The following is a 25,942-nucleotide window of genomic DNA, read 5'->3' as shown; positions in this document are numbered from 1 at the left end:
CTTTTAGTTGCCACACAATAATGGTTTTGCCCTTAAAGACATTAATCATGCTCAATCCCCTTTCAGTTTTACACTCCTATTGGAAGGTGGAAAAGTACAAGACTTCATAATTATACAAATACCTAAAGCACAACTACAGTATTGCTGTAACATATCACAGTTTACCAAACCTACATAGCCGGATCACATCAAACAAAAACTTCAACATCTCTGTTGTTTAGGATATGTGCCAAAACTGTCGGGCCATCCTTATATGCATTTATGATGGATACTGGACCCACACCAACGTTACTAACAAAGATGCAGCAAAAACTCCTTAAGAGAAGGATGAAGTATTAACGGTGCTGATGCCTACCACAGATTTTGTCAGTGTCCTCTTATCACCCAGCTTTAGGAACCCTTTTAGAATTAATTTCAGAGATAATAGGTGTCAATATTCCCACTGAAGGACAGATCTGAATCTTTGTTGACTCACCCACCCTAATTGTCATATCCTGTGGAGAGTGGGTTTGGCTAATTCTATCATCTACTGTCACCCACCTGTACTTAAAGCCAAAATAGAAATCCACAGGTGAACTGTCAATCAGCGGCTGTAATAGATTTTTACTTAGCTATGCTAACTTATTATGCTGTGATGCCTAGTTCACTTATAAAACTTGTTGACACTCATAGAGTTTTCATAAAAGTTGCTGCAATACACTTGTTGTTGTTGTCTTTCGGCTTTTCCCGGTTAGGGGTTGCCACAGCGGAACTCCGGTCTGCTAATGATTGGCAGTAGATTTTCACAAATGCCGAGGTGCCAGCTCGACGTTTAACCTTCAGCGAAGGCATGCCCATTTACGCATGTCTTTCGAACGCCCACCCAACCGTGGGGAGGACACGCAGACTCCACACAGAAGGCACTCCCCGCACTCCAGCTGAGAATCGAACGAGAGAACCTCTTGCTGTGAGGCAATAATGCTACCGCTGCAGCACCGCAGATGTTACTAATCTTTACAAATGTTTACAGTCTGTCTTAGCTCAGCAATATCAAAAAATTAAATGTTTACTATGCTTCAACCAGTATTTTCAATCATACTGTTGTAAAATAGTTTGAAGGTTTTCTAATAATTTATTTATGAGTAAAGTAGTGTTTTACAGATTTGAGATACATTAGTTGCTATTTTTGCAATTACGATAGGACAAATTGCTCGTGTACAGTACCTGTCTGATTTGTGTTTCAATTATATAATGCTTCAATGACTTGTTGAACTGTTTATTGTACTGTGTACTGTTCCTAATTGCAGTAAAATTTGTAGTTCTACTTGTTTCAACCTTGTTTTTTCACCCCATTTCTGGTAGCAGCACAAAGCAGGTAGTGAATGGGTGTTTGTTTATTTATTTATTTAAGCAATAACCGATGACGTGGTGTGGTATATTGAAGATTTACCCATGGTTGGCATGGTTTAATCACGAAGGAGTCGGTATTGCTATTATACAATGACATTATTTAAGAAAAAAAATACTTACTTTTCTTAAATAATGTCTTTGTATAACGGCGCATTACTGTTCTTCCACTGGTGGTGGTATACTGCTTCCTTGTGTTGATGTTCTGCGCATGGGTATGGGACTTACATTCCTATGCATACCCGGTACATCAATGCTTTGAAATGGAAGCAACGGAGAAAAGAAAGTCTCTATTGCTCCAATTTTTTCTTTTTCTTTTTTTCTTTATTAAAAAAAAAAAAGGTTTAGGACACTTTATACCAACGGAAAAAAGTCCGGGCGACTGGACCTTTTTCCGTTGGTATATTGTGGGATTTACAATGGTCACACTGGCCATTCAGTGTGCACGTTTTGGAATATTAATGGGGGTCATTGTATAATTGTTTATAACTTACTCTCTGTTTTACAGCTTTAGAGCTGGATTTCAAAGGAAGAACTCTATGAAAATTCTCACATACTAGTTACAATGGTACTTTGTAAGTATTCTGGCCAAATTACAATACAAAGAAAACTATCTATACCAAATATTATTGGAAACATTACATTTTAAGTAAACAAACTTATTTACTTAACAAGACATGCTTTCTCCAAATTAATACTCATGCTACAGCTTACCTCAAAGTCACTCATTGTTCCTGCAAAACAGAAAAAAAATGTTATTGTAATTTATGTCAGTTTAAAGACTAAACACAATTAATGGCAATGGGTTTCTTATCTCTAATCTGACAATACATGAGATGTTTGCTCCTGTTCTAACAGGTAGATGCATGGTGCAGCAGTTAAGAACTTTCAGACAACTCACCTTCAACTGTTATCCCATCTGCTAAAGAATGCATATGCTCCACCTTCTTCATGTACCTCATAAAGCTAGAATTTCCATGCTCATGTCCCACGAACTTTTGAACTCAGACACTAGTTTCCTTCACCAGTAGCTCTAGTGACAGTCTGTTCCATGCATTTATCATCATTATGTGAAGAAACACTTTTTCATAATACACACATCTTCATTTTTTCCTTCTTTTTTAATAGTGTTCCTGCGATTCTCATGTTTTAATGAACGCTTCCATTGTTTAACTCAATTAATACTTGTGACTAGACAGGTCTGTTTTATTAGTTTGTATATACTTATCTGATTAAAAATAAATATCTCTGCTTTCCATATATGAAACTGGCACTGATACATACCTATAGCTCAACAAGACAGTGTACAGTGAGTGGCTTTTTTACATTTTAAAAACATTATGATTAAGATTCAATCACTATTCAAAGATTACTTGCTTACTGGAACACAGGGTTTTGGGGGGGAGAAATGGGGCTTGATCCTATCCCTGAACTCAGTTTATTCAGGTATTTTAAATTAAAGTTTAAATTGAACTACAAACAAATGCAGCTGCCATAAATTAGGTAAGCTGGTTACAATATGTTACATAAAAATAAAAACGTAGCCATCATTTTTACATTTTGGTAACTTCATTGATGATATACATCACTGCAGCTACCTTCGTGCTTCCTTCAGTAAGTAGTGCTTCAGTTATAATGAGTATAAAGGTTGCTTTGTCCATTTAGCATGTAAAATGTTTTAGTTGTTTCGTTTTGCATCCTAGCCTGTAATCATTAGGCGTCCCCAATATCCCCTCAAACCTTCGGACCCTGAAGGTGGGTAATCAGCCTCCAGATCCATTGGGGGGGGTTGGTGCAGGGAACAGCTATCATCCATACAGGGATCACAGATGGTTAGGTAAGTATTTTGTGTTTATTTAACCTAACATCTAACCTAACCAGTGATGATATGTCCACCTGTGTCACTGCAAGGGTTACCTATGCTCCCGTCACATCCACACATGCATGCCCCTTTGCATACAAGGACAGGAGCTACCATCACTGGCTTGTGTAGCCACAGAGCTCATCTCCCGTCACTGGCTGCTGCTTTTAGTGCTATGTGCACCTCTGTCACATGTCACTAGGGCAACAGAAGCAGCCACACTCTCCCTGCAGGATAGGCACTACCCATCCCACCCTGCCTTCCCATCAGTTGCTTGAGCCAATGCTCAAACCTGGATTGCCTAGTTTGTTGTTAGGGCTTTATCCCTCTGTGCCACTAGCAGGCTAATTAGCATATGCATTTTTGAATCCTAATAACTATTCATTGTATAACTGATAGTAGTTACTACAAAATGGCAGCCCATTGATTTATTTACCAGACACCCAGTTCTGCTTTCCACCAAGAGTTGTATTTTGTCATTTGAACATAAGGTGATTTACTAAGAGATTAAAAGAAATATTTATATATTTAATGCGCTCATGCTATGCAACACATTTAAATGCTAAATACAAGTGAATAAAGTAAATATTAGTCAATTACTGCATCTCAAAATAAAGTATTTTGAAAGCTGAATAGATATGTCTGAACGTTTTATAGGCAAAACAGAAAAGTTAGAACAGATCAGTACTCAGTCATACAGGAAGTATTTCTTTATTAACTATGTCTTGTGGTATGTCAGCATCTTTCTGTCTGTCAAAGTATCTGTTTACATTTTGGCATAGCTTACAATTCTAAAGGAGGTTTGCTGAGGAGAAAATTGCAACAGGAATTTAGTGACATTTTTCAGGGCTGACAGCTGCAAAAATGTATATGTGCTGTGAAGGAAATGCAACATCCTACCTTCATTGCCTCCGTGCATCATCTCTTTGAATCCAGCCTAACTGAATACTGAAGGACATGTCAGAGCTCTAAAATAATTAGTCCTAGTAGTAGGAGTAGAATTATATCTAAGGTAGCTGAACACTAAATCTTCTGAAAACCTTCCAAGTCCACCAACATGATGACCACGCACATGGTGCCATATACTCTGCCACAATATTAAAGTTTGCTAGCAAGCCAAGATGAGAGCAGGGTCTGCAGATTGTGCAGTAGCACGTTAGATTTCAAATATCTCAAACATCTTATACTCAAGCATGGAAGACAGTGTAGTTCTCCATCTCTTCCACTTATGCATAAGTGCCCAGCTATGCATTATACAGAGATCTATAACTTTGAAAAGTTCTTCCTTAGGAGTATTTTACAAAAATGGTTATATGCAGAGGTTGTTAAAAATGTGCTTTGAAGAAATTATGTGCATGAAAAAGAGCTTTATATTTCACAGTTTGTTTCTGATAAGTTTGGATTCATAGATAGAGCCTGCACAGTATGCATTAACACTTGTAGTCAACCCCTGCAGGATATGGGGTCATTCATACACACAGCACAGCTGTACAATGTGAAAAAATAGCAGTGCTCACAAATGATTGCACGATGGTATGGAAATTAGGTATCGTATGCAACTGGGACACATAGATTAAGTAAATAATGGCAGCAAACATGGCAAAGTGGTTCAGAAACATCTTAAACCAGGTGCACTGTGTATTGTGGCACAAGCCCATTCTGAACACTGAAGAGCTTGGAAGTATGCTACGAATGCAGTAGGAATAGCTGGAGCTATATCTAAACAACATGTGTAAGTGGTCACTATCAGAGCCATTGCTGACCATTCCTACCATCGCAGAAGGTACTTACAGCACCTTATATATCAGCACCTAGCAGGTATGGAGATAGTGGCCCTACACTTAGTGGACAGGGATACCATGTGGGACCAATCTCAACTGTGTTGCTCACAAGTAGAATCAAGGTGATGCATGGAACAGCCATCCCTGCAGACACAAAGGTATGTGTGGTATTAATAGTATTAACCTTCTTAGCTAACGGGACCTTTCAATAACCAACAGGGGACATGTTAGGCATATCATAAGGGTCAGCCTCACAGTCCCAGATCATATACCAGTTCATTCACATTATGCTTCAGTATGTGGAGGAGCACATCTAAGTCCCCAGGACTGTAGAGGTCAGAATCACCACTATGCATGCCTGATAGAGTATTGTTCATTTCCCTGATGTCCTGGGAGCCATATCCTGGATGCACATTGTCATCAAGGCCCCGACTGGTTCACAGGAACTATGATACATCAATAGGAAAGGCTTCGACTCCCTCAACTGTTAGGTGTTTTGCAATGCTTTGGCTGTTACATATATATTAAGTGACCTTGTGCCACCCTGGCAGTACCCATGATTTAAACACATGGCATATGCCCATCCTGAACCACCAGTTCATGCAGTGGGACTTACCACAGGGTAATCTACTCAGTACATGCACACAAAGCAGGATACGCATAGATTCATAGGTAGGTACTAGGCTATCTGCCCGAGGGCATTTATAAGCCTAGCCAGAGTGTGTCAGCTTTCGCCACCCCATTGATTAATTAACTGAGCCTCTGTCAAGAAGAGCCAATGTGGTGAGGTTTAGCTCACTAGAGTGAGTGGCTCGCAGTGACATGGATTTCTTTAGGTGGAGCATGTCTATCAATTCTGAGTTGGACATGGCTTTGTAAGTCAGGCAGAGATCACCTCTGAGTAAGCGATATGCCACTGAGTACAGCCAGTGTTTTTCCAGTTGGGCTGCATAGGACATATGTTTGTGGCCAGTAATCCTCTTGGTGAGGTACTTTTGTGGTCTTTCCAGCTGTTGGAAGTGTCTTGTGAGGTACACCCCAAATGGGGCATTGTACCCTATGATGGGTCTGATGAGTGATGAGTAGAGGGGCACTATAACCTCTTTATTTCTAGATGCGAACCCTTTAGTAATTAGATGGGCTACATAGAAGGATTTCCTAACTACTTTGGCAATATGATTGTCAGAGGAGATTACTATCTACCTGGGTCCCCAGATCTCTTATCACCTCTTCTGTATTAAGGAGGCTGCCACCTATGTGGTAATTCAAGGGTGTTTTGTTTTTCCCAAATAGGATGACTATGCATTTTTTGGCATTCAGCTTGAGACCATGACTTTGACACCAGGTGTCCGTCTCAGTAAGGCCCTTTTGGAGAATGTCCGTGTTAGCCAGAGAGTCAATTATGGCTCCCAGTTTGGAGTCCTCGGCAAACTTGGTTAGCCATAGTCCTCCTGTGTTTGCCTGTACTTCTGAGAAGTATATGCCGAACAGTAGGGGTCCCAGGACCGAGCCTTGTGGGACTTGTGACTGGTTTAGAGTCGGACCTGGAGCCCGCTATTCTTACCGTGTGAGTTCTGTCTGTAAGCCAGTTGGCAACCCATCTCATAACGTAAGGGTTTATGTTCAGGCCGATGAGTTTTTCTATAATTCCCGAGTGGGGAATGATGTCAAAAGCCTTGGCGAGGTCAAGGTAGGCTGTATGAACTGCCTTCCCCTCATCTATGGCCTTGGTGACTGTCTCAAAGAAATCAACCAGGTTTAGTAGGCATGATCTGCCCTTAACAAAGCCGAACTGAGTTGGGTCAAGTGTTTGGAGGTTCCCAATGCCTTTGTTAATGAGTTCCATGATAATGCGCTCCATAGCCTTGCAGACCAGGCTAGTCAGGCTTATGGGGAGATAGTTACCAGGGTCAGTTGTGGCCCCTCCTTTGTGGAGCAGAATAACTGTTGCTGTGCGCCATTCTATGGGCATGTAGCCTGTGGAGAGGCTGAGGTTGAACAGTGTGTTTAGGTGAGGGGTTAGTTCATTCTGTAGTTCGTGCAAGATGCAGCCTGGGACACCATCTGGTCCCATTGACGCTGTGCTTTTGGCTTTTGAAAGGGCTGTTTTCACCTGTGCGACTGTGATTTCTGGGGCACTGCACTTTTCCGGTATTGTTGTGGGCCCTTTTGGGGGTGAGAGGGGGGTGAAGTCTGCATTGAATCTATCTGCCAGGATGTTGGCAATATCAGTAGGTTCAGTATATTTTGTGTTATTTTGTACTAGCTCAGAGCAAATCTGCGAGTTGCCACTTAGATTCTTGACATAGCTAAAGAAGGCTTTGTGGTTATCTTTTGAATCCTTGGCTATTTTTCTTTCGATGTTAGCCTCGGATGATTTTAAGAGGGACCTTCGTTTCTTACTGATACTGATCAGGGATGTCTTTCCTTCTTGGGATTTGCTTTTTTTCTGAACTAGTTTCCTCCTTCTATTGTATAGCCTGTTTATGGCAGGGGTCCACCAGACTGGTTTCCTTCTCTTGGGGGAGTGAGTCTTGGTTTTGCTAGGGATGGCACGATCCATACATCCTTGTAGGTGCTCATAGAGTGCATTTGTAAAGGTTCCTGCATCTTGGACACTGTTATCCTTTAGCGTGGGGGCTGTGAAACTTACCACCTCTGTCTTAAGTAAGGTGAAGTTTGCTATAGAAAAGTTTTTCACTGTGGTTTCCTTGGTTGGGGGTGGTGGTGTGGTGTAGACATCCAGAATGATTAGTTTATGGTCTGATTTAACCAGTGACGGGTTGACCTCCGGTGCGGAACACCTGTCGCCCATGTTGGTGATGACCAGGTCCAATATGTTTTCACCTCTGGTAGGGGAGTTTACCAGCTGATCCAGGGCATTTGAGTTGATAAATTCCAGGAAGTGCTGGACCTGAGAGTTTGTACTTGAGTAGTTTTCCCAGTTAATGGTAGGGTAATTGAAATCACCCAATATCAGGGTGTTCAGTAGGACCTTCATGTTTTCCAGTGTCTCCAGAAAGACAGAGTGGTGGTCCTAGATCATGGAGGGTGATCAGTAGCAGGCCACAATTTGCATTGCAGATGTGCCTGATGTTAGTTGCACATGGATGATCTCAGAGGTATCATGCTGCACCACTAACCTGGAGGTGTAGGTATCCTTGATGAATATGGATACACCCCCTCATTTTGTGTTTTGTTCCATGTTCTGTGGCCGAAATGTGGGCCATATACACATGTACCATAGAAGCAGAGAGCAGGTCAGATATAATGGTGTGACTGTAGTGTTGTAGGCAATGTGGACATACTGTGGGGCTATGGATAACAATCCCCATCTACAACTCACAGACCAAAGAGGAGTATGCATGCAACACCACCAGTGTAGAAGTTCATAACATCATCAAGCATGTGTTTAGACAACTGAAGGGATACTTCCACTGACTCAACACATCACGTGGGGTGCTGTAATATGCATCAGCCACCTACAGTAAAATCTTTCTGCTGTGTGACATTTGCACAATATGGCACAATGTAAAAAGCTACAGCAGCAAAGAAATATACCAGCAGGGCCAGCAGAGCAGTGCAGTATGTAGATTCTGGGAAGGAAGAGGCAGCACTAATATCACATGTGAGGGTGAGGTGGGTGCAGTGCTTCACAGCACTCACAAAGAGGTGGCCTCTGGTCTTCAGTTATGGACCATGGTAAAGACAACACAGAGTAAAATGATGCATTCATTATCACAGCCAAGCCATTCATGGGACTGCATGTGCTGGCTATCCTCTGCATCTTATCTATGCAGTTCAGGGGCGGACAAAGCACAGTTATCATCACTTACAAAGGTGGTTGGAGGTGCATTGGCAGATGACAGCAACACTGTATTATGAGATGGGTCATGAGAGATAAATGTGGTAGCCATTTTCTCTGCTAGCATGTTGTGGTGAGTCAGGGCTCAGATCTTCTCGTAGTGGGATTGAACTACAGTAGCATGACTGTTGGTGATGTTCACTGTGGTGGCCTACAGTCTTGGGGGTGTGCAATGTGATCTGTGAATGGGAAGGTGTAGAACTATGGAATCTCATGTAGGCACCCATGGGAAGTACTATAGAATTTTGACATCTATAACTCTGACAATGGTTACCAGCATGTTTGGCACCCCTTGTACTCACAGGTGATAATGAAGGCATAGAACATTCCTGAGCAGCTTAGCTTCACTGGTGGAATACAAGTATAAAGCCCTGATTACAGCCCAAGTGGATCAAGTTCAATTAAGTCACTTGGGCTCCTGACGTTGCAGGTAAGGGAGGATACATGTGTGTCCATTCTGGGACAGGATACACACTTGGGCACACCAGTGCAACTGATCCTTGGTGAAGGCCAAGGATCCATAGAGACTGCTGTCTACAAGGAGGGGAGAGGGCTTTGACTGAGTTGAATGCAGAGGCATGGGTGACATACCACAAGCCCATTATAAACCATTGCCTTAGATGTACAAGTGTGTATGAAGGTGGGGAATAGCCCTTCAAGCAGAAATCTCCTTCTGCAGTGGTATGATACCAGCCAAGAAGCCTCAGTCTCCTCACCTGCATCAAACATGGGTCAGAGTAAGTCCAGGGGGTAATAAGGAGATTTGGTAGGCAAAGGAGAGGAGGACATGCTCTGAAAGCAGCTGATGCCTAGCTGCAGAGAGCCAAAACACTGATTGATCAGCTTGATGAGGAAAGTCTAAGGCGAGGATACTAAGGAATGTCACCTCCCTTGACCTTGCAACTACCAGTGGTTGGGTGTTGCAGGCTGTGAGACCATAGTTGACAGTGAAGCTGTCTCAGCAACTGCCTGCATAGTGTGTGGTGGTGTAGCATGTGTCAGAACACCTCGTATCCAGACTATCCCATGGGTGTGTGCACCTCCAGCAGAATCTCTGTGGTATATGCACAGCCTGCAGCAACAGATTGGAGTGTGGTTGCCATGTGTCTCATTGAAGCACTCATGGTCAAGCCACAGACTACATTCACAATCTCCACACTGCTATTGGTAGTTGCTGTTTGGGCCTGGATCACTGACCTGCTTATCTATTGATTTACGCTGAATGCTGTTCTCAGAGCAGGGGCTAATCTGTAGTCATAGCTGTACTGCAACTTCCCACCTCTACCTATAGTGAGAATTCACAAGTCAGAGGATGTTCATAGGGAGGCACTCATGAGGAGCCCATGTGGGGATCACACTCACAGGTGGTCCATTCTGCACTGGTGATACCATGGTTTCATCCTGTATCTTTTCAGGGCCCTGTGTTGTTGGTGATGAGGAGGAGCCTTCTCATGGCAGTATTGGTGATAATGCCACTGTGTCATCAGACTGGGTCATGTCATGTATATGTTATACAGGTGACCTGCTGATATCTGCCATGTGCTATCCGACTGAGCTGGTCCCTTTAAAAACTTGAAGACTTGATACATTTTGAAACACTCAGACATATATCTATAACCTCCCCTGTACCATGTATAGTGGTAGACAACTCTTCATATGCATATGTATTCTACATTAAGAAATACATACCTTGACATGTGGCTTGTTGTAGTTGCAGCCCAAAAATACCTGGAAGAACAGACATTTAAAAGGCTCTCAGTGGATCAGTCCCCTTAAAAATGCAGTATGCCATATCATACAGCTGTGTATTTATATGTATTAGTCACTGCTAGGCCAGATCCCATATCCAGGCTACCTCTGGGGATGCAGGTCCACTTCTCCTCCTCTGACATGGACAGTAGGAACTCCTATTTCTCTGTCAACCATTTTGTGTTGGTGGTCCCCCCATGGTGAATATGGCTTTGGTAATGTCCCATGCCTTGTCCATTGCATGGAGTATCATATCAGTTCCCCCTCTGCTACCCTTCTCCACACCATTTGCAATAACCTATTCTGGCCACCCACAGCTTTCATGCCTGGACAACTCCCTGCCACACCTGGTCTTGACCCATCTTGTCTGTGGTATATTTTCATATGTTATGGATGTTGCCCATGCAGAGATGCAACAACACCTCATTTCCAGGTTTGTGAACTTTTCCAACTGCAGAGTGTAGCTTCTAGTTGTTAGGAGAGTAAGATTTTCTTGTTTGTTTTTTTTTTCTTCTCAAGGATTTTGCCTTTCTTGGAAGCCAATGACAAGCTTTGTGCACCTGTGTATTACTCATATCAGTGAATGGGGAATATCAGACAGTTCATGGAAATATCAACCTATGATCTGCAAGGATCTTAAGAAGCCTAACATTACATTCCCCTGGTAGTTGTTTAGCCTTCATATTTTATATACGAGTAACCCAGTGATGGCAGAATAGATGTGTTGGGACATTTACTTGTTGCCTATATCCATGAGGGAGCTCAATGCTAAACTGGGGGTGAATGTATGCCATCCAGTCATCCACATTACATTTGACCAGAGTAAGAGAAGTACTTTACTTCATGAAGACAATTCCATAGGAAAGATATTCACTGTCATACATAACTATCCCACCAACATGTCCTATTTATGTTCAAAAGAGATTGAGATTCCTAAAGTGTGTGTTCACTCTACTGCTGGACTTGTGAATGTGTAATAGATATGACGGAAGAGGGTCTGATGAGGTTCTGCATGCTAGGCAGAGGTTGCCTCTTAGTATCTTGTATGATACCAAGAAGACAGACATGGCCTTGAGATCATCTGCTTGGATTAAAGCCCTTGATATTTGTATTGAGGAAGCATTGTGGTTGTTCCAGTTGATACAAGTGTTTGGACAGGTACATATCAAAACTGACCTAATAAGAGCCAAGTACAGTAGAATGATTACATCCCTGGACCTGGATGCCATACTTTTAGATATAAGCTGTGCGATGAAAAAGGACTTTCTTATAACAAAGGATACAAGGTGATCAAAGGACAGCAATAGCTCCCTTCCCCTCATTATCCAGCTGGCTAGCAGGACCCTGTGCTACTGAGTGCACCCTCCACATGTACACTCTCCTGGTATGAACACAGGCTCTTTACACCTTTCTTGCACACACATATTCCACCCATGTTGTGGTATGTACACCCTGTTAATCCATTCCCATACAATGCATTGCCATGGCTACCACTGTGACCAGGTGTTTCATTTCCCATGTGTACTGTCCAGCCCTATGTGGTCTGCACCAGCACCAGCACAGCTGGATATGACAGTGACATGCCATTTTGTTTTATTTCCTCTCACACATAAAACAGGCATAGAGTACACTGCTGGAGTACATCACCAAAGGGGTACTCTGCCTTCAGTATTTGTGCAATTCCACTTCTGCAGAGTTGTTATATAATTAATAGTCTTGTATTCCACTGATTTTTGTGTGTAAGTGTTCTGTCTCAAAATGGTGTGCATGCTTCATATCACACCAATAAGGTCTGTGTAGAGTAGTGGTTATGCTGATGAATCATTTTACCAACACTATTTCTGAATGATGATATATAGAACACAATGTGCTGACCAGCAAAGTTGACACTAGCCATTACTATTGGTTCTACAGAAGCATGTGATCATTATCTGATGTTTGTTGGTGCTCTACTATTGTGATACATTGCATATCATGTGATGTCAAAACATGCATCCATGAACACGGGGCAACTATTTTGCTCCTCAGGCTGAAATGTGCAGTGGTCATAGCTTCTCCAGACATTGTTAACTGCAGGGATCTTGCTTTGTTTGCTAGGGAGAGCAAGATTTTCTTGTTCTTTCTTCACATGGGATTTTTCTGAGCACCTGCTGGGTGGAAACTAAATGCCTGGCACAAGTTTGTTATGATGGTGAGTAATGCCACTGGCATCATCCATTCTGGTGAGCAGTTTCAGCATCTGTACAGCAAACTGCAGCAGTGCAGCCCAGACCCCCTTCAGCAGTGGGAGGGAGTACAGTGGGCATGTACTTTAATTATCTTACTTTCCTTCTATAATTGTATTACCTGTTGTGCCTATGCACTGAGGTACGCATACTTTGTTTTTATACCACTTAGAAAGTGCAAACTGATGGCAGGATGTACAGGAGGATGGAGTGACTCTCTCAGCAACAAGGTGAGTATGCCAGGTGTGGCACCCCCAGTGTGTACCCTCCATTGTATGCATGCTCTATACCAAGTAGTGACTTTTTCTTATTCTTCTGTAGGTCTGGTTGTAGTGCAGGGTGTGGAGCACCAGCAGTCAGCTCAGTATAAGCAGGCTGATGTCTCTAGTGCTGGGTCAGAGTGGTTACCATGTCTGACTCTCAGTAGGGAAGTGGCAGTCAACCTTGTGAATGTTGCCTGAAGGGATCACTGGTGGCTTCCAATGACACATCTTAGTATGGGGACAGAGCCTCCACTTCTGACAATGGCATGGAGGAGACTTCCATCATCTCCCAGCATCAGTTGTACAGACTGGTGTCACTGAAGTACACTGACAGCTGGATACTTGCTTCAGTATGGTAGAGCACCTCCTGGTAATAATGGGTGAATCATACAACTTGTAGACTCTGACTATGGGTCCACCGGAGAAGCATCCTGCCCATCACATCAGTCACAGTGGTTAATTATGGTTGGGTATTGTCCTGTAGGCTGGTCTGGCAACTGGATGTGTGTTCTTCTCCCTACTGTGTCATTCTTCATGACGTGTTTCTTATCCTTTGCTCCCCTTCATCAATTGTTTACCCTCTATCAGTATATGTCCATCAAATTTCATCCCCATCATTGTGTGTATACCAGTCCATCTGTCTGCATCTGCAGATTATGTTTGTCTGTCTGCTTCTAATATCAATGCTTCTCTCTCTATCCATTCACCAACTATTCGTCTCTACCTACCCTACCAACCCTTCTTCATCATATATTGAAAATGAGACTCAATACCCCAGAAAAAGATGGCCTTGTCTTCCCTACCTGTCTTACTTTATGGTTGTACTTGTCTGTTTTCCTCTGCTTGCTATAGTCCCATATACTATTTTTCTGCCTCCCCCTCTCTCCATATTTCAATGATGAACTGGTTGGCACATTGCTGTGCTGACCATCTACTTGCTATCTGAAGTGGCAGCTATGTTGTACTTCATTGTACACATGGACATTCAAAAAATGTGCTTTGTTAGCTTGCCTTAACACTGATGAGAGCCGCGTCAACTATGAACCTAACTATAACATTGCTCCTCTGTTGATATCTGCCTCATCGGCTAAGCAGCAGTCTGTAGCATTACTCCCTCACTGACGTCAGCCACATCAGATGAGCACCCATCTGTAGCATTACTCCCTCACTGTGATGTCAGCCACATCAGTTATGCACCTGTTTGTAGCATTACTCCCCCAATGATGACAGCCACATTAGCTAAGCACTGATCTGTAGCATTACTCCCCACTGACATCAGCCATATCAGTTATGCACCCATCTGTAGCATTACTCCCCCACTGATGTCAGCCACACTGGCTAAGCACCGGATTGTAGCATTACTCCCCACTGATGTCAGCTACATCAGCTATGCACTCATATGTACATTTCTCCTCCTCTGATGTCAGACACACTGGCCATTTACCCACCTGTAACATTACTCCCACCACTGTTCCAGGTTAGCACTGCTCATTCAAATAATGTGGCTCTTTTGATTTATTATTTAATCCTTTGCTGAGTATATTGGCACTATACTGGTCCTAACATATACCTGATTAGTCCTGGGCCATGTCAGGCTATCAGCTTCATGGCACTTCGTACTATACAAGCACTCAGCACTTGTCTCTGAATCACATCCATAAAGTGTCTCGTTCAGGCTTGGAAAACTTTGAGGGTGTCACTGTTTACAGAACCTTGTAGACTGCAGAGATTATTTATATTCCTACTTTCTAACAGTAACAATTAATTAAAATAGCTGTTGTTTTTCTTTTTTTTTCTTTTGCCTAATACTCGCGTTGTAAAATCTATGACTATTAGTAGTTGGGCCAAAGGTTTATATAATAAACTAAACAGATAGTGAAGAATAAAGATATATTCGCGCATGTGTGTGTGTGTGTGTGTGTGTGTGTGTGTGTGTGTGTGTGTGTGTGTGTGTGTGTGTGTGTCATATTTAGGTTTAAGGTTGTCTGTGTGTGCCAGCACATACATGTGCTATTTTCCACATAATGCATGATAATCAGTTACAAAACAACTCTTGCAACAGTCATCCATCTGCCTACTTTGTTCTGAAGGATATTTTTCAGTTACAGCGAGCAGCACAAACTACCTGTCGTCAGCCTTCATGCCTACTGCTTTTCATTTATTTACATTGTTATTTTAGTTTTTTTAGCCTTTGCATTTTATTGTGAACGTTATGCAAATCCTTAATGCTATAGTAAGCCATTCATATGGATTCCTGTATTGCATTCAAGAGTTTACTATTTAACTGCTGTCATGAAGATTTTTCTATTATTCTGTGTTAGTTCTGTTCTAAATTTTGTTTTATGTCACGACTTGTTATTTATTTTAAAGTTTTAATAAAAAGATTTGGAAAAAAAAGGTTGTTACTAGGTTAGCAATGCAAATTTTTCTGCTCATGCCACTGTCTAGTTTTCAATTGGCTTTTTGAGGAACACTGAAATGATGCTCTAAAAGCAGGTTTAGTACAGAAACTAGAAAAACATTAAAACTCTGAGCACTGCATTCTGATTAGAAATAAAGCTAGCATAGTTCAATAACGTTTTAGCAATTCTATTGAATCTTGATTTGCAGACAATAATCACTCAAATCTGTTTTATGTTTTCTGTCCTACTCATAATTATCTTGTCCTTCAGATGAAATGTTAAACTAAGGCTCCATATGTGCGAGTCAATGTAGTTCAGGTGAACGTAGAAGATCCCATGGCACTTAATGAAAAGAGTAGGGGAAGTTTCCTGGTGTCCAGGACAAATTTTCCCTAGTTAGCGTGAACTCCCCCTCAGTTCTCCCCTGAAAAGGGGCCATTGGCCTAGTGGGACTAACTCGGTCAACAAAGTGTAAATAAAAAATTAAAATCATATGCTCAACAGTTCCCAAGTAAGAGACTGCTGATTCTGTTAAACTCTTTATGAACGTATAGCTGCTAGCATAATGTTTAAATAGGTTTCATCGATTCTTCTCAAGACATCAGTCTACAAAATGCAAAAACATGGCAACACTAATTCATACTGCACAAGTTCAATTACTGTGAAACTCATTATTACTGGTATTTATGCAACATTTTCCCAGGTTTTATTGTTGTCACTCTGAGATCGCACACTCCATAAAAGGAATGATTACTGACAGGTGGTGTAAAGCTTGTCTTGTTCTTACTCTAGGAATCTACAAGACTGAAGTCTTACCAAGGAGGCAAATATGACCAAAAACATCTTCCTCATTTGTATGCATCTTGGGATAAAGCAAATAAAAAACAGAAGACTTGAGCAGTTATGAACAAGTAAGAGTGGCAGCAGCTCAGGTACTCTGAGCAATGGAGTGGCCATTTGAATATTCCATATAGGTTCATAGATTCATAGGTAGGTACTAGACTATTTGCCCGAAGGCATTTATAAGCCTAGCCAGAATGTGTTGGCTTTCGCGGCCCCCTTAGATTAGTTCCCTGTGCCTCTGTCCAGCAGAGCCACTGAAGTGATCCCCGGGGTAAACGTTCTCTTGAAGAGTGTTAGCGAGGAGCTCTAGCTAATGTAGATTGGAATCTTGTTCCAAAGTATGGGAAGTCTCTGGGACAGGAATCTATCCCTCCAGCATGTCCTACTTATTGTTGTGATGAGGTTTAGATCCCTAGAGCGTGTGGCTCGAGGGGATATGGTTTTCTTTAGGTGGAGCATGTCCATCAATACTGGGTTGGACATGGCCTTGTATGTCAAGCAGAGATCACCTCTGAGTAGCCGGTATGCAACCGAGTACAGCTGGAGTTTCTTCAGTCGAGCTGCATAGGGCATCTGTTTGAGGCCAGTGATCCTCTTGGTGAGGTACTTCTGTGGTCTTTCCAGCTGTTGCAGGTGTCTTGTAAGGTACATCCAAAATTGGGAGTTGTACTCTATGATGAGTCTGATGAGTGTTGAGTAGAGGGGCACAATGACCTCTTTTGATCTGGATGCGAATCCTTTTGTGATTAGGTGGGCCACATAGAAGGATTTTCTAACCACTGGCAATGTGATTATTAAAGGAGAGATTACTATCTGCTTATGCCCCCAGATCCCTTATTACGTCTTCTATATTTAGAGGACTACCACCTATGTGGTAGTTTGTGGGTACTTTGTTTTTTTCCAAAGGTGGTGACAATGCACTTTTTGGCATTTAGCTTGAGGCCATGATTTTGACACCAGGTATCCGTCTCAGTGAGACCCTTTTGGAGGATATCTGTGTCAGTTGGAGAGTCAATTATAGCCCCTTGTTTGCAGTCATCTGCGACCTTGGTCAGCCATAGTCCTCCTGTGCTTGCCTGTACCTCTGAGAAGTATATGCCGAACAGGAGGGGTCCTAGGACTGAGCCTGGGGAATGCCACTTGTAACCAGTTTAGAGTCGGACCTAGCTCACACAACTCTCACCATGTGGGTTCTGTCCATGAGCCAGTTGGCATCCCATCTTGTGATGTAGGCATTTATGTTCAGGCTGGTGAGCTTGTCTATAATACCAGAATGGGGAATGGTGTTGAAGGCCTTTGCGAGGTCTATGTAGGCTGTGTGTACCACCTTTCCCTCGTCAATAGCCTTGGTAACTTTCTCAAAGAAGTCCACCAGGTTTAGGAGGCATGATCTGCCCTTAACAAAGCTGAACTGGGTAGGGTCCAGTGTTTGGAGGTTCTCAATGTCTCTGTTAATGAGTTCTATGATGATGTGTTCCATAGCCTTGCAGACCAAGCTAGTTAGCCTTATGGGGCATTAGTTCCCAGGGTCTGTTGTGGCTCCACCTTTGTTGAGCAGAATAACCATTGCTGTGTGCCACTCTATGGGTATGTAGCCTGTGGAGAGGCTGAGTTTGAACAGTTTGAACAGTGTGTTTAGGTGAGAGGTTAGTTCATCTCTGAGCTCGTGTAGGATGCAGCCTGGGACATTGTCCGGTCTCATTGATGCAGTGTTTTTGGCTTTGGAGAGGGCTGTTTTAACCTGTCTGATTTCAGGGGCTCTACATTCTTCTGGTATGGTTATGGGCCCTTTTAGGGGTGAGAGGGGGGTGAAGTTTGCACTGAACCTGTCTGCCAGGATGTTGGCGATATTGGTCGGGTCAGTGTATTTTGTGCCATTCTGCACTAACTCCGAGCAGATCTGAGCATTGCCACTTAGATTCTTGATATAGCTAAAGAATGCCTTGTGGTTATCTTTGGAGTCCTTGGCAATTTTTCTTTCGAAGCTCACCTTGGATGTTTTTATGAGGGATCGTAGTTTCTTGCTGATACTGATAAGGGATGTCTTCCCTTCTTGGGATTTTACTCTTTTCTGTACTAGTTTCCTCTTTCTATTGTATAGCATGTGTATGGCAGGGATCCACCAGACTGGTTTCCTTTTCTTGGAGGAGTGAGTCTTGGTTTTGCTTGGGATAGCATGATCCATGCATTCTTGTAGGTGCTTGTAGAATGCATTAGTAAAAGATTTTGCAGCTTGGACAGCATTATCCTTTAGCATGAGGGCTTTGAAACTTTCCACCTCAGTTTTAAGTAACGTGAAGTTTGCTTTTGAAAATTTTTTACGGTGGTTTCCTTGTCCGGGAGTGGGGAAGGGGGGATATGGACAGCCAAAGTGATTTGTTTATGGTCAGATCTAACCAGCGAGGGGTTGACCTCTGGTGTCGAACACCGGTCGCCCATGTTGGTGATGACCAGGTCCAATATGTTGTCACCTATGGTGGGAGTGTTGACCAGTTGATCCGGGGTGTTTGAGTTTATAAATTCTAGGAAATGTTGGACAAGGGAGTAAGTACTTGAGTAGTTCTCCCAGTTAATGTTTGGGTAATTGAAATCACCCAATATTAGGGTGTTTGGTAGGACCTTTATGTTTCCCAGTGTTTCCAGAAATGCGGAATGGGGGTCCTGGGACATGGTGGCTGATCTGTAGCAAGCTACAATTTGAATTGCAGATTTGTCCATTGTTAGTTGCACATGGATGATCTCTGAAGCATCGTGCTGTGCCACTAACCTGGAGGTGTGGGTATCCTTGATGAATATGGATACCCCTCCACCTTTTGTATTTCGGTCTGGGTTCTGTGGTCAAAATGTATGTTATGAGTTGTAGCCTGGTAGTGCTAGGGTGCTCTCTGGAGCCATAAACCAGGTTTCTGTTACTGCACATATATCGATTTTCTCCATACTGAGGAGTGCCTCGAGTGCGTGCATTTTGAAGTTTAGATTTCTGGCATTGAGTAGCATTACCCTCAGTTTTTTGTTACATGCGCTATTTACAGCGGTAGGTTTGTCTTTTGAGCCTTACCTAAAAAAGGCACTATGGGGGTGGCAAGAGCCTTCCATCTCTTACTGCATTAGTATTTATTCCATGTGTATTTATATATTTATCTTTTTTAATAATTGGGTTAGCATTTTGAGTCAAATAAACCATTTTAAACATCAAACTAGGCCACAAGTCAAATGAAAAATAAATATCACAAGGAAGGCCTGTACAAAAAACATGAAATGTCAGCACGAATAATGACATGCATAGCACGTACAAAATAATGATGAACAAGGCATATAAACACATATGAATAAATAAAACATGGCAGTGACATAAGCACAGAGGCAAGCAGTGACACTTTAACATACATAAGGTAAAGGGTAAGTTATAAAGCAAACTACAGCATGAGTCATAATGCTCACTAGTTAAAATCATTACATAAATAGTTGTAATGAAACAACCAAGAAATAGTTGTAATGAAATAACCAAGAAGGGACAGGCATTCAGGTATGTACAATCAGTTTGTATTTGGTATAGGTATAACTGATAGTCTAATTATAATCTAAACAACCCATATTGCTTTAGAACTATAAATGGGGACATAAGGACATGTGGGGAAAAACAGGGTCCAAAGAGGTCATCTGAATACTGAGAGAGAGAGAGAGAGAGAGAGAGAGAGAGAGATAGACAGATGGTAAGGGTGACAAAAAGGGCAAAAAAAGATGTTATAAGGGACAAGTGGGGACAACTTAACCAAATGGGTTAATGGCTTCAATATCTTTTTCTTTCTGTAGAGACAACTGACTTGTTTTAGCCATCAGTTTGATACTGAGAAGATGGCAGTGACTGTCTCATGATCCAGCTGTGTTTTAAACTGCAGCTAAATTATGGTTTTACAGATGCTTTATTTATTTAAACAGGCAGATATTTAAGAATGCTATCAGTCAACTTTTTTATGCCACTGTTGTGAGACAAGGGTACTATTGCTATAAAAATTTGTGTAATTAGTTAGCCAATGTCTATGTCAGGCATCGCTTTGGCCACAGCTCTAGGCACTGTGTCACTACAAATACAATGGATGTTTAATATCTTTAAGTTAACTAGATGATTTATGGGCTATGCCATGATGTTTTTTACCTGAACAGAACCTTCTTTCAACAGAACCTTATGTTATATCACTATGAATGTCTGTCCAATGAGCACTGGAAGTGAAAGAACTTAAGGTATGCTATGGTGCTTTTTCATTTTGTCTAAAAGGATTTTATGTGTTTTTTTGTCCTCCCACTTCCTGCCACCAATCAGCTCTCTATGATTAAACAAGCCATTTGTTCCCACTAGGGCAAGAAGTAAATATGGAGGGTGTCATTTATGTGTGGGCTTTTCCTGGTTTACTTTAGGCTCATATTTAACAGAACCTCAGTGGGAACAGGTTTTAGTATGTTCATAGGTAGGCTTATATTTGACAGAACCTCAGTGGGAACAGGTTCTAGTATGTTCATAGGTAGGCTTATATTTGACAGAAGCTCAGTGGAAACAGGTTCTAGTATGTTCATAGGTAGGCTTATATTTGACAGAAGCTCAGTGGGAACATGTTCAAGTACATTCGTAGGTTCAAAGCTAAATACTAAGCTGCTGGCGTTGTGGGCCACTTTATGCCTAGCCAATTTTTATTAGTAAGAATTAAACCTTGTACCTTTTGTTTGTGAAATAAACATCTTAATGATTATGTCAACCCCCTTGCCCCTTAGTGGATAATATAGCTACTACACTTGTCACTTTGAGGGCCTACTGTACCCTTCCCCGGCGTGTGAGTGGTACTACCCACATGCTAATGAAAGCTGCCAAGCCCATATCTCCAGTTACAGCTGTTTTACCAGCAAGCCTCTACTTCCATGCAGTGAAACAGCCACAAATCCCTTGCTCTGAGACAGCACTTGCTGCTCATTCCTAACCTCCCCTGTCCAGCTCTTCCACTGCTTGATCTACAATCAGATTCTGGTCATCTAAGTCATGATGAGATCTTTATCCCTCTATGTCACAGATATAATTGTATGAAATTATTTTTAATATAATTGGTTATGCTGCTAATAATTTGTTCAGCTACTGAGCTTTGGAACCAATGTTTATAGTGTTATGAGCTAATTATTCTTTTCAGTTTATCTTATGCTACTGTTTTTCTTTGCTGTCTGAATTCTTGTGATTAGAATTTCAGAATCCTGGCTTTCAGTATCCTTCCGTGATTTGACTTGAATGAACTGGTCCTAGATTGTCAAACTTAGATTGCCTATTATGGACTTCTGTGACTGGATCCTGATCAAATGGAATGTTGGGGATTGTCCTGAATTCTGGGGAACCGATCCGGGATTGTCCTGACCTGTGGGGAATGGAGCTGTTGCCTTTCTATCTATTGTTCCTGATTATCTACATTTGATTCACTTGCATTCTTGCTTCTGTATTTATTTTTCTGGTCTGGCACTTTGCATTACTCATAACTTGGAATTTACACTTTGTGTGACTGATTGTAATTAGACTGCATTTCTTGCAACTGTTCATAAATTTACATGACTGGTCATACTGAAATTCCATTACATAAGTGCTTATGTACTTGTGAAATACCTTAATAGCTTGTATTTGACAGAACCTCAAATATGACGTTGGCTTGTTAGAATTATTGACTGCTTTTAAAAACAGTTTACTTGATTTATTTACACTATCTTTATGGCTTCTTATTTTATATTTTGAAATGTTACATTTGTTTATTCCTGATTTAAGACTTTATTATTCAGTTCCACTGGTTTGGTGCTGTTCTACCCAAGTAATTGTGTGATGCACGTACGGCTTATGCACGGCTCAAAGAATGGCAAATGCAAACGTCAGTAAAGCCAACAAAAAAGGTGGAAATCCACAATTTTATTTAGACAAAAAATAACATAACAAAGTAGAGGGAAATAAACCCAAACCACCTATGTGTTGTGGCTACTAAATTCCCTTTTTAGTCATTATAAGAGGGTGGGACCCAGCACTATAGTTCCCACTCAACGTACACTTACAGGTGGCCCATTGATAGGTTGTATGCCATGTGGACATTTCATTCACTGCTCTAGGGTTCAGAAAACAAGAGAATTTAGTAGCCGCAACACATCAGTGGTTTTTAATATTCATTTTTGGGCTAATTGCAGCACAGAATCAGTAGTTTATTTGGTCACCTGTTCATGCTCCTTCTATGTGGGACAAACATCTAGACCTTTCTGTCTTAGAATTGTGGAGCATCTCAGAGACATTAGGAACAAACGTTCTACCAATGCTTTGTATAAACGTGTGCAAACACAATACTGCATCTTTGTATTTCACTGTTATAGATTGTATTGTGGGTAGATGTAGGGACAAATCAGGTTGGCACGATATACTTAATTTCAAGGAACGTAAATGGATAACCAAGCTAGGAGCTCTATTTCCACCTGGGCTTAACAATCAATTATAATGCATCAATGAACTGCTTTATGTGATATATATAAATGAGTGTATGTTTTGGTGCTCATGTTTACTCACTGAAGAAGGCTATTTCAGCCAAAACCGGTTTGGGGCAGGTAATTGGGTTTATTTCCCTCTACCTTGTTATGTTATTTTTTATTGTCTAAATAAATTTGTGGATTTCCATCTTTTCTGCTGGCTTTACTGACGTTTGTTGTTCTATCCAAGACAGAATTTTGATCTGTTCCAACCAGATGAATGTCAATTTATTGCAAAGTGAACATCCTTACAACTGACGGGTTAGATATTGACAGTGAGTTTATATTATTCATTATATTAACTCGTTATATAAATGATATTAGCTTTTGATGTATCTGTATACAGGGCTGTTTTTAATTATCGTTGTTTGGGATTAGCATCCAAAAGTTGTTTTTATGGGTGCCTAACAATGCTGTTGATTGCTTTATCTATCCTGCTTTTAGCAGCTAATATCCTCTCCCTTGTTTTGACTACTTATTTAGTCTATCCATTTTACTGTATAGTTTTTTTAACTTTTTTCCATCATGTGACCTAGCATCAAGACCTCCCTGTTGTTTTTCATCCATGCGATTTACCTTTGACACTCTGCTGTTTTCTTGATTTGCAAGGGCCACGGCACTATACGGCACCATTGTGCAGGGGATGGCTTGAACATGGGCGTCACATGGCCTGATCTGGGCTGCACAGTCTCAGTTAGTATAACTGGATACAACCTCAGGGTTATCTGAAGAGAAAGGTTTTTCTTGTCTTTATGAGAAATCTGAGGAGTCACAGTTACACCTTCGACATTTATATGGGATCTGTCCTCCTATGATCTTCTCTCGGGAACTCCTATTTAATACCTGGTCCATATGAAATAACCCTGGCACAGTGTTAATCTTGCTTCAGATTGTCAACCTAGGGTGGATCCTGAATATTTTGTCTGATGAGAACTTTGGACACCATATTACAGCTTCCATTCTCTTAGCTTTCCATGGTACTCAGATCCCTAGTTGAAGTTAATATTTGAGGTGAGGGTGCCATTCATTAAAACAGCTTGAACTGAGCCAGATTAATTGTAGACAAACAATCCACTCTCAGTATGTTTTTATAACAGAAGTGTAGTGCAGATTTCTCTTAATACACCATCCTCTTGGTTACCTAAGACAGATTGATTTTTGTTACAATTCACAGATTTAACTAAAAATAACTTAGAGTCAAACATTATTAAAATAACTCAGAACCAAACAAAAAGCAACTTTCCAAATGTAAATGAAGAGGTCACACTAACACATGGTATAACTAAAAAAAATAATGAATATAATGTAAAAAACATTTGATTAAGTGCTTTCAATCCCTTTACAAAATGGGACTTCATTAGAATAAATCCATCCATTACATTGCTTATTTTTCTACTTAAAGTACTAATTTACACCATCGATAAATGCGAGGTGCAAAATTAAAGGTTAACAATATCAATCATAGATCATCAGGAAGGATAATATATGAACAAATAAAAAGAGCAATGCTGAAAATGTTATAACACATTGCAAGCCATATACAAATCATCCTTATTCATTCAAAAGCATATTACACCTTAAAAACTATTAAAACATAAAATCATTACAAATAAGTATGAAAAACATAAAGTACATCCTAAAATGTGTATATTTGTATATAATAATAAAATCACCAGCTTCCAAAGTAAAAAAACACAATTACTATTAAAAACTCATAATTTGGCTGCTCTTAGTCTTAAAACTGGTTGGATGGAGACATGTTTGTTTAAACCTGGGGGGTAGTGACACTAGTCTTAACTGCCATAATAACTCTTTGTATAATAATCTTGTTTCTCATTCTCCCCCTCTAGGATTTTTTGCCACCTTTTCCAGTATGCCAAATGTGAAAGCCATGACATTACTACAAGTTAAGGTGTGCTTAAAAAGAACACTATTCAGAATCCCAGTCTGAATATCATATACATGTTCATACATCAGCTTTCTTAACATGTGTTCTGTTTTTCCCACATAAAAACTGGGACAAGTAGAGCAGATGGCAAGATTCAATACCCCTGAAGACAAACCATTCCCTTTTGGAAGTGGAGTCTTTGAAGCAAGACCATCTTCGAGCTTTACAAATTTTGATTCAAGAATATAGTGGTTCGTTGTTTGCATGAACCACATTTGAGAGCTCCTTTCTTTTTGACCAAATAATGAGTCATATTCAATGTGGCTCTTTCCTTTAAATGTCTGGATCTCTAAAAAAGTTACTTCAGATTTGGAGCAGTTTTATAAACAAAACTAGGCTTTATTCCTAAGATATTGTAAGTATGGGGGCTAATTTTAAACATGTTCTAATTATTATTAACTAAACTTTTAATCTGATGGGATCATCCATTATACTCTATAAGTAAAGCCTTATCAAAAGATGTAGGTCCCCCATAAATCCCTTCATTCATATTTTCCTTTTGCTGCTTGTCAGTTGCATTCAAACCTGCAACAAGGAGTGGTTTGTCCCCCCCATCCACCTAATACCTCCATCATGACATCTTTGATGAGATTGGGTAGGTACTCCCTCGCTATCAACATTTTTCCAATCTTATCCAGCTCATCCTTAACTTAATCAAAAGTAGATGTCATCCTAACTGCTCTGATACACTGCCCTTTGATCAAACTCTTTTTGAAAGAAAAGGGGTGAGAACTGTTAAAACACAGATAAGAATTACTGAATGTTGATTTCCTGTGTATCCAAGATTTAAAGCCTTAATCGGAACTGGTAATACATGTGTCTAGGTAGTTAATAAAGTGTTTTTCAACATTATAGGTGAATTTTTAAAAAAAATTGGTAGTGCCATTTAAATAATCAATAAAGGGAACAATTTCTGCCATAGGACTATCCCGTGATGCAAAATGTTGTCCAAGTGTCTAAGGTATACTTAAAAAAACACAAAATGTGGATGAAAACACAAGCAACTTCTTCCATGCAAGAAGCACCAAGTTGCCATAAATGGGGGTGGATACAGCACCCATAGCCACCATCCCCCTTACTTGCTTAAAGAT

The 25,942-nt window shown here is 40.9% G+C and overlaps 1 protein-coding gene across 1 annotated transcript in view; it reads right to left on the bottom strand.

The window, feature by feature from the left end:
* Positions 1 to 25,942, bottom strand: part of LOC122804503 (galectin-3-like) — a 272,792-nt gene that overhangs the window by 208,849 nt on the left and 38,001 nt on the right. The window contains exon 2 of the mRNA XM_044074416.1: positions 2,101 to 2,120. Coding sequence (XP_043930351.1) covers positions 2,101 to 2,115 — 15 coding nt within the window. The 5' untranslated portion in view covers positions 2,116 to 2,120. The remainder of the gene's footprint in view (positions 1 to 2,100; positions 2,121 to 25,942) is intronic.

Source organism: Protopterus annectens, chromosome 6.part0 (assembly GCF_019279795.1).
Source record: "Protopterus annectens isolate FY-2018-M chromosome 6.part0, PAN1.0, whole genome shotgun sequence".
Lineage (NCBI taxonomy): Eukaryota > Metazoa > Chordata > Ceratodontiformes > Protopteridae > Protopterus > Protopterus annectens.
Note: the sequence above shows the minus strand (reverse complement) of the source record. Positions and strands in the feature narration are given on the sequence as shown.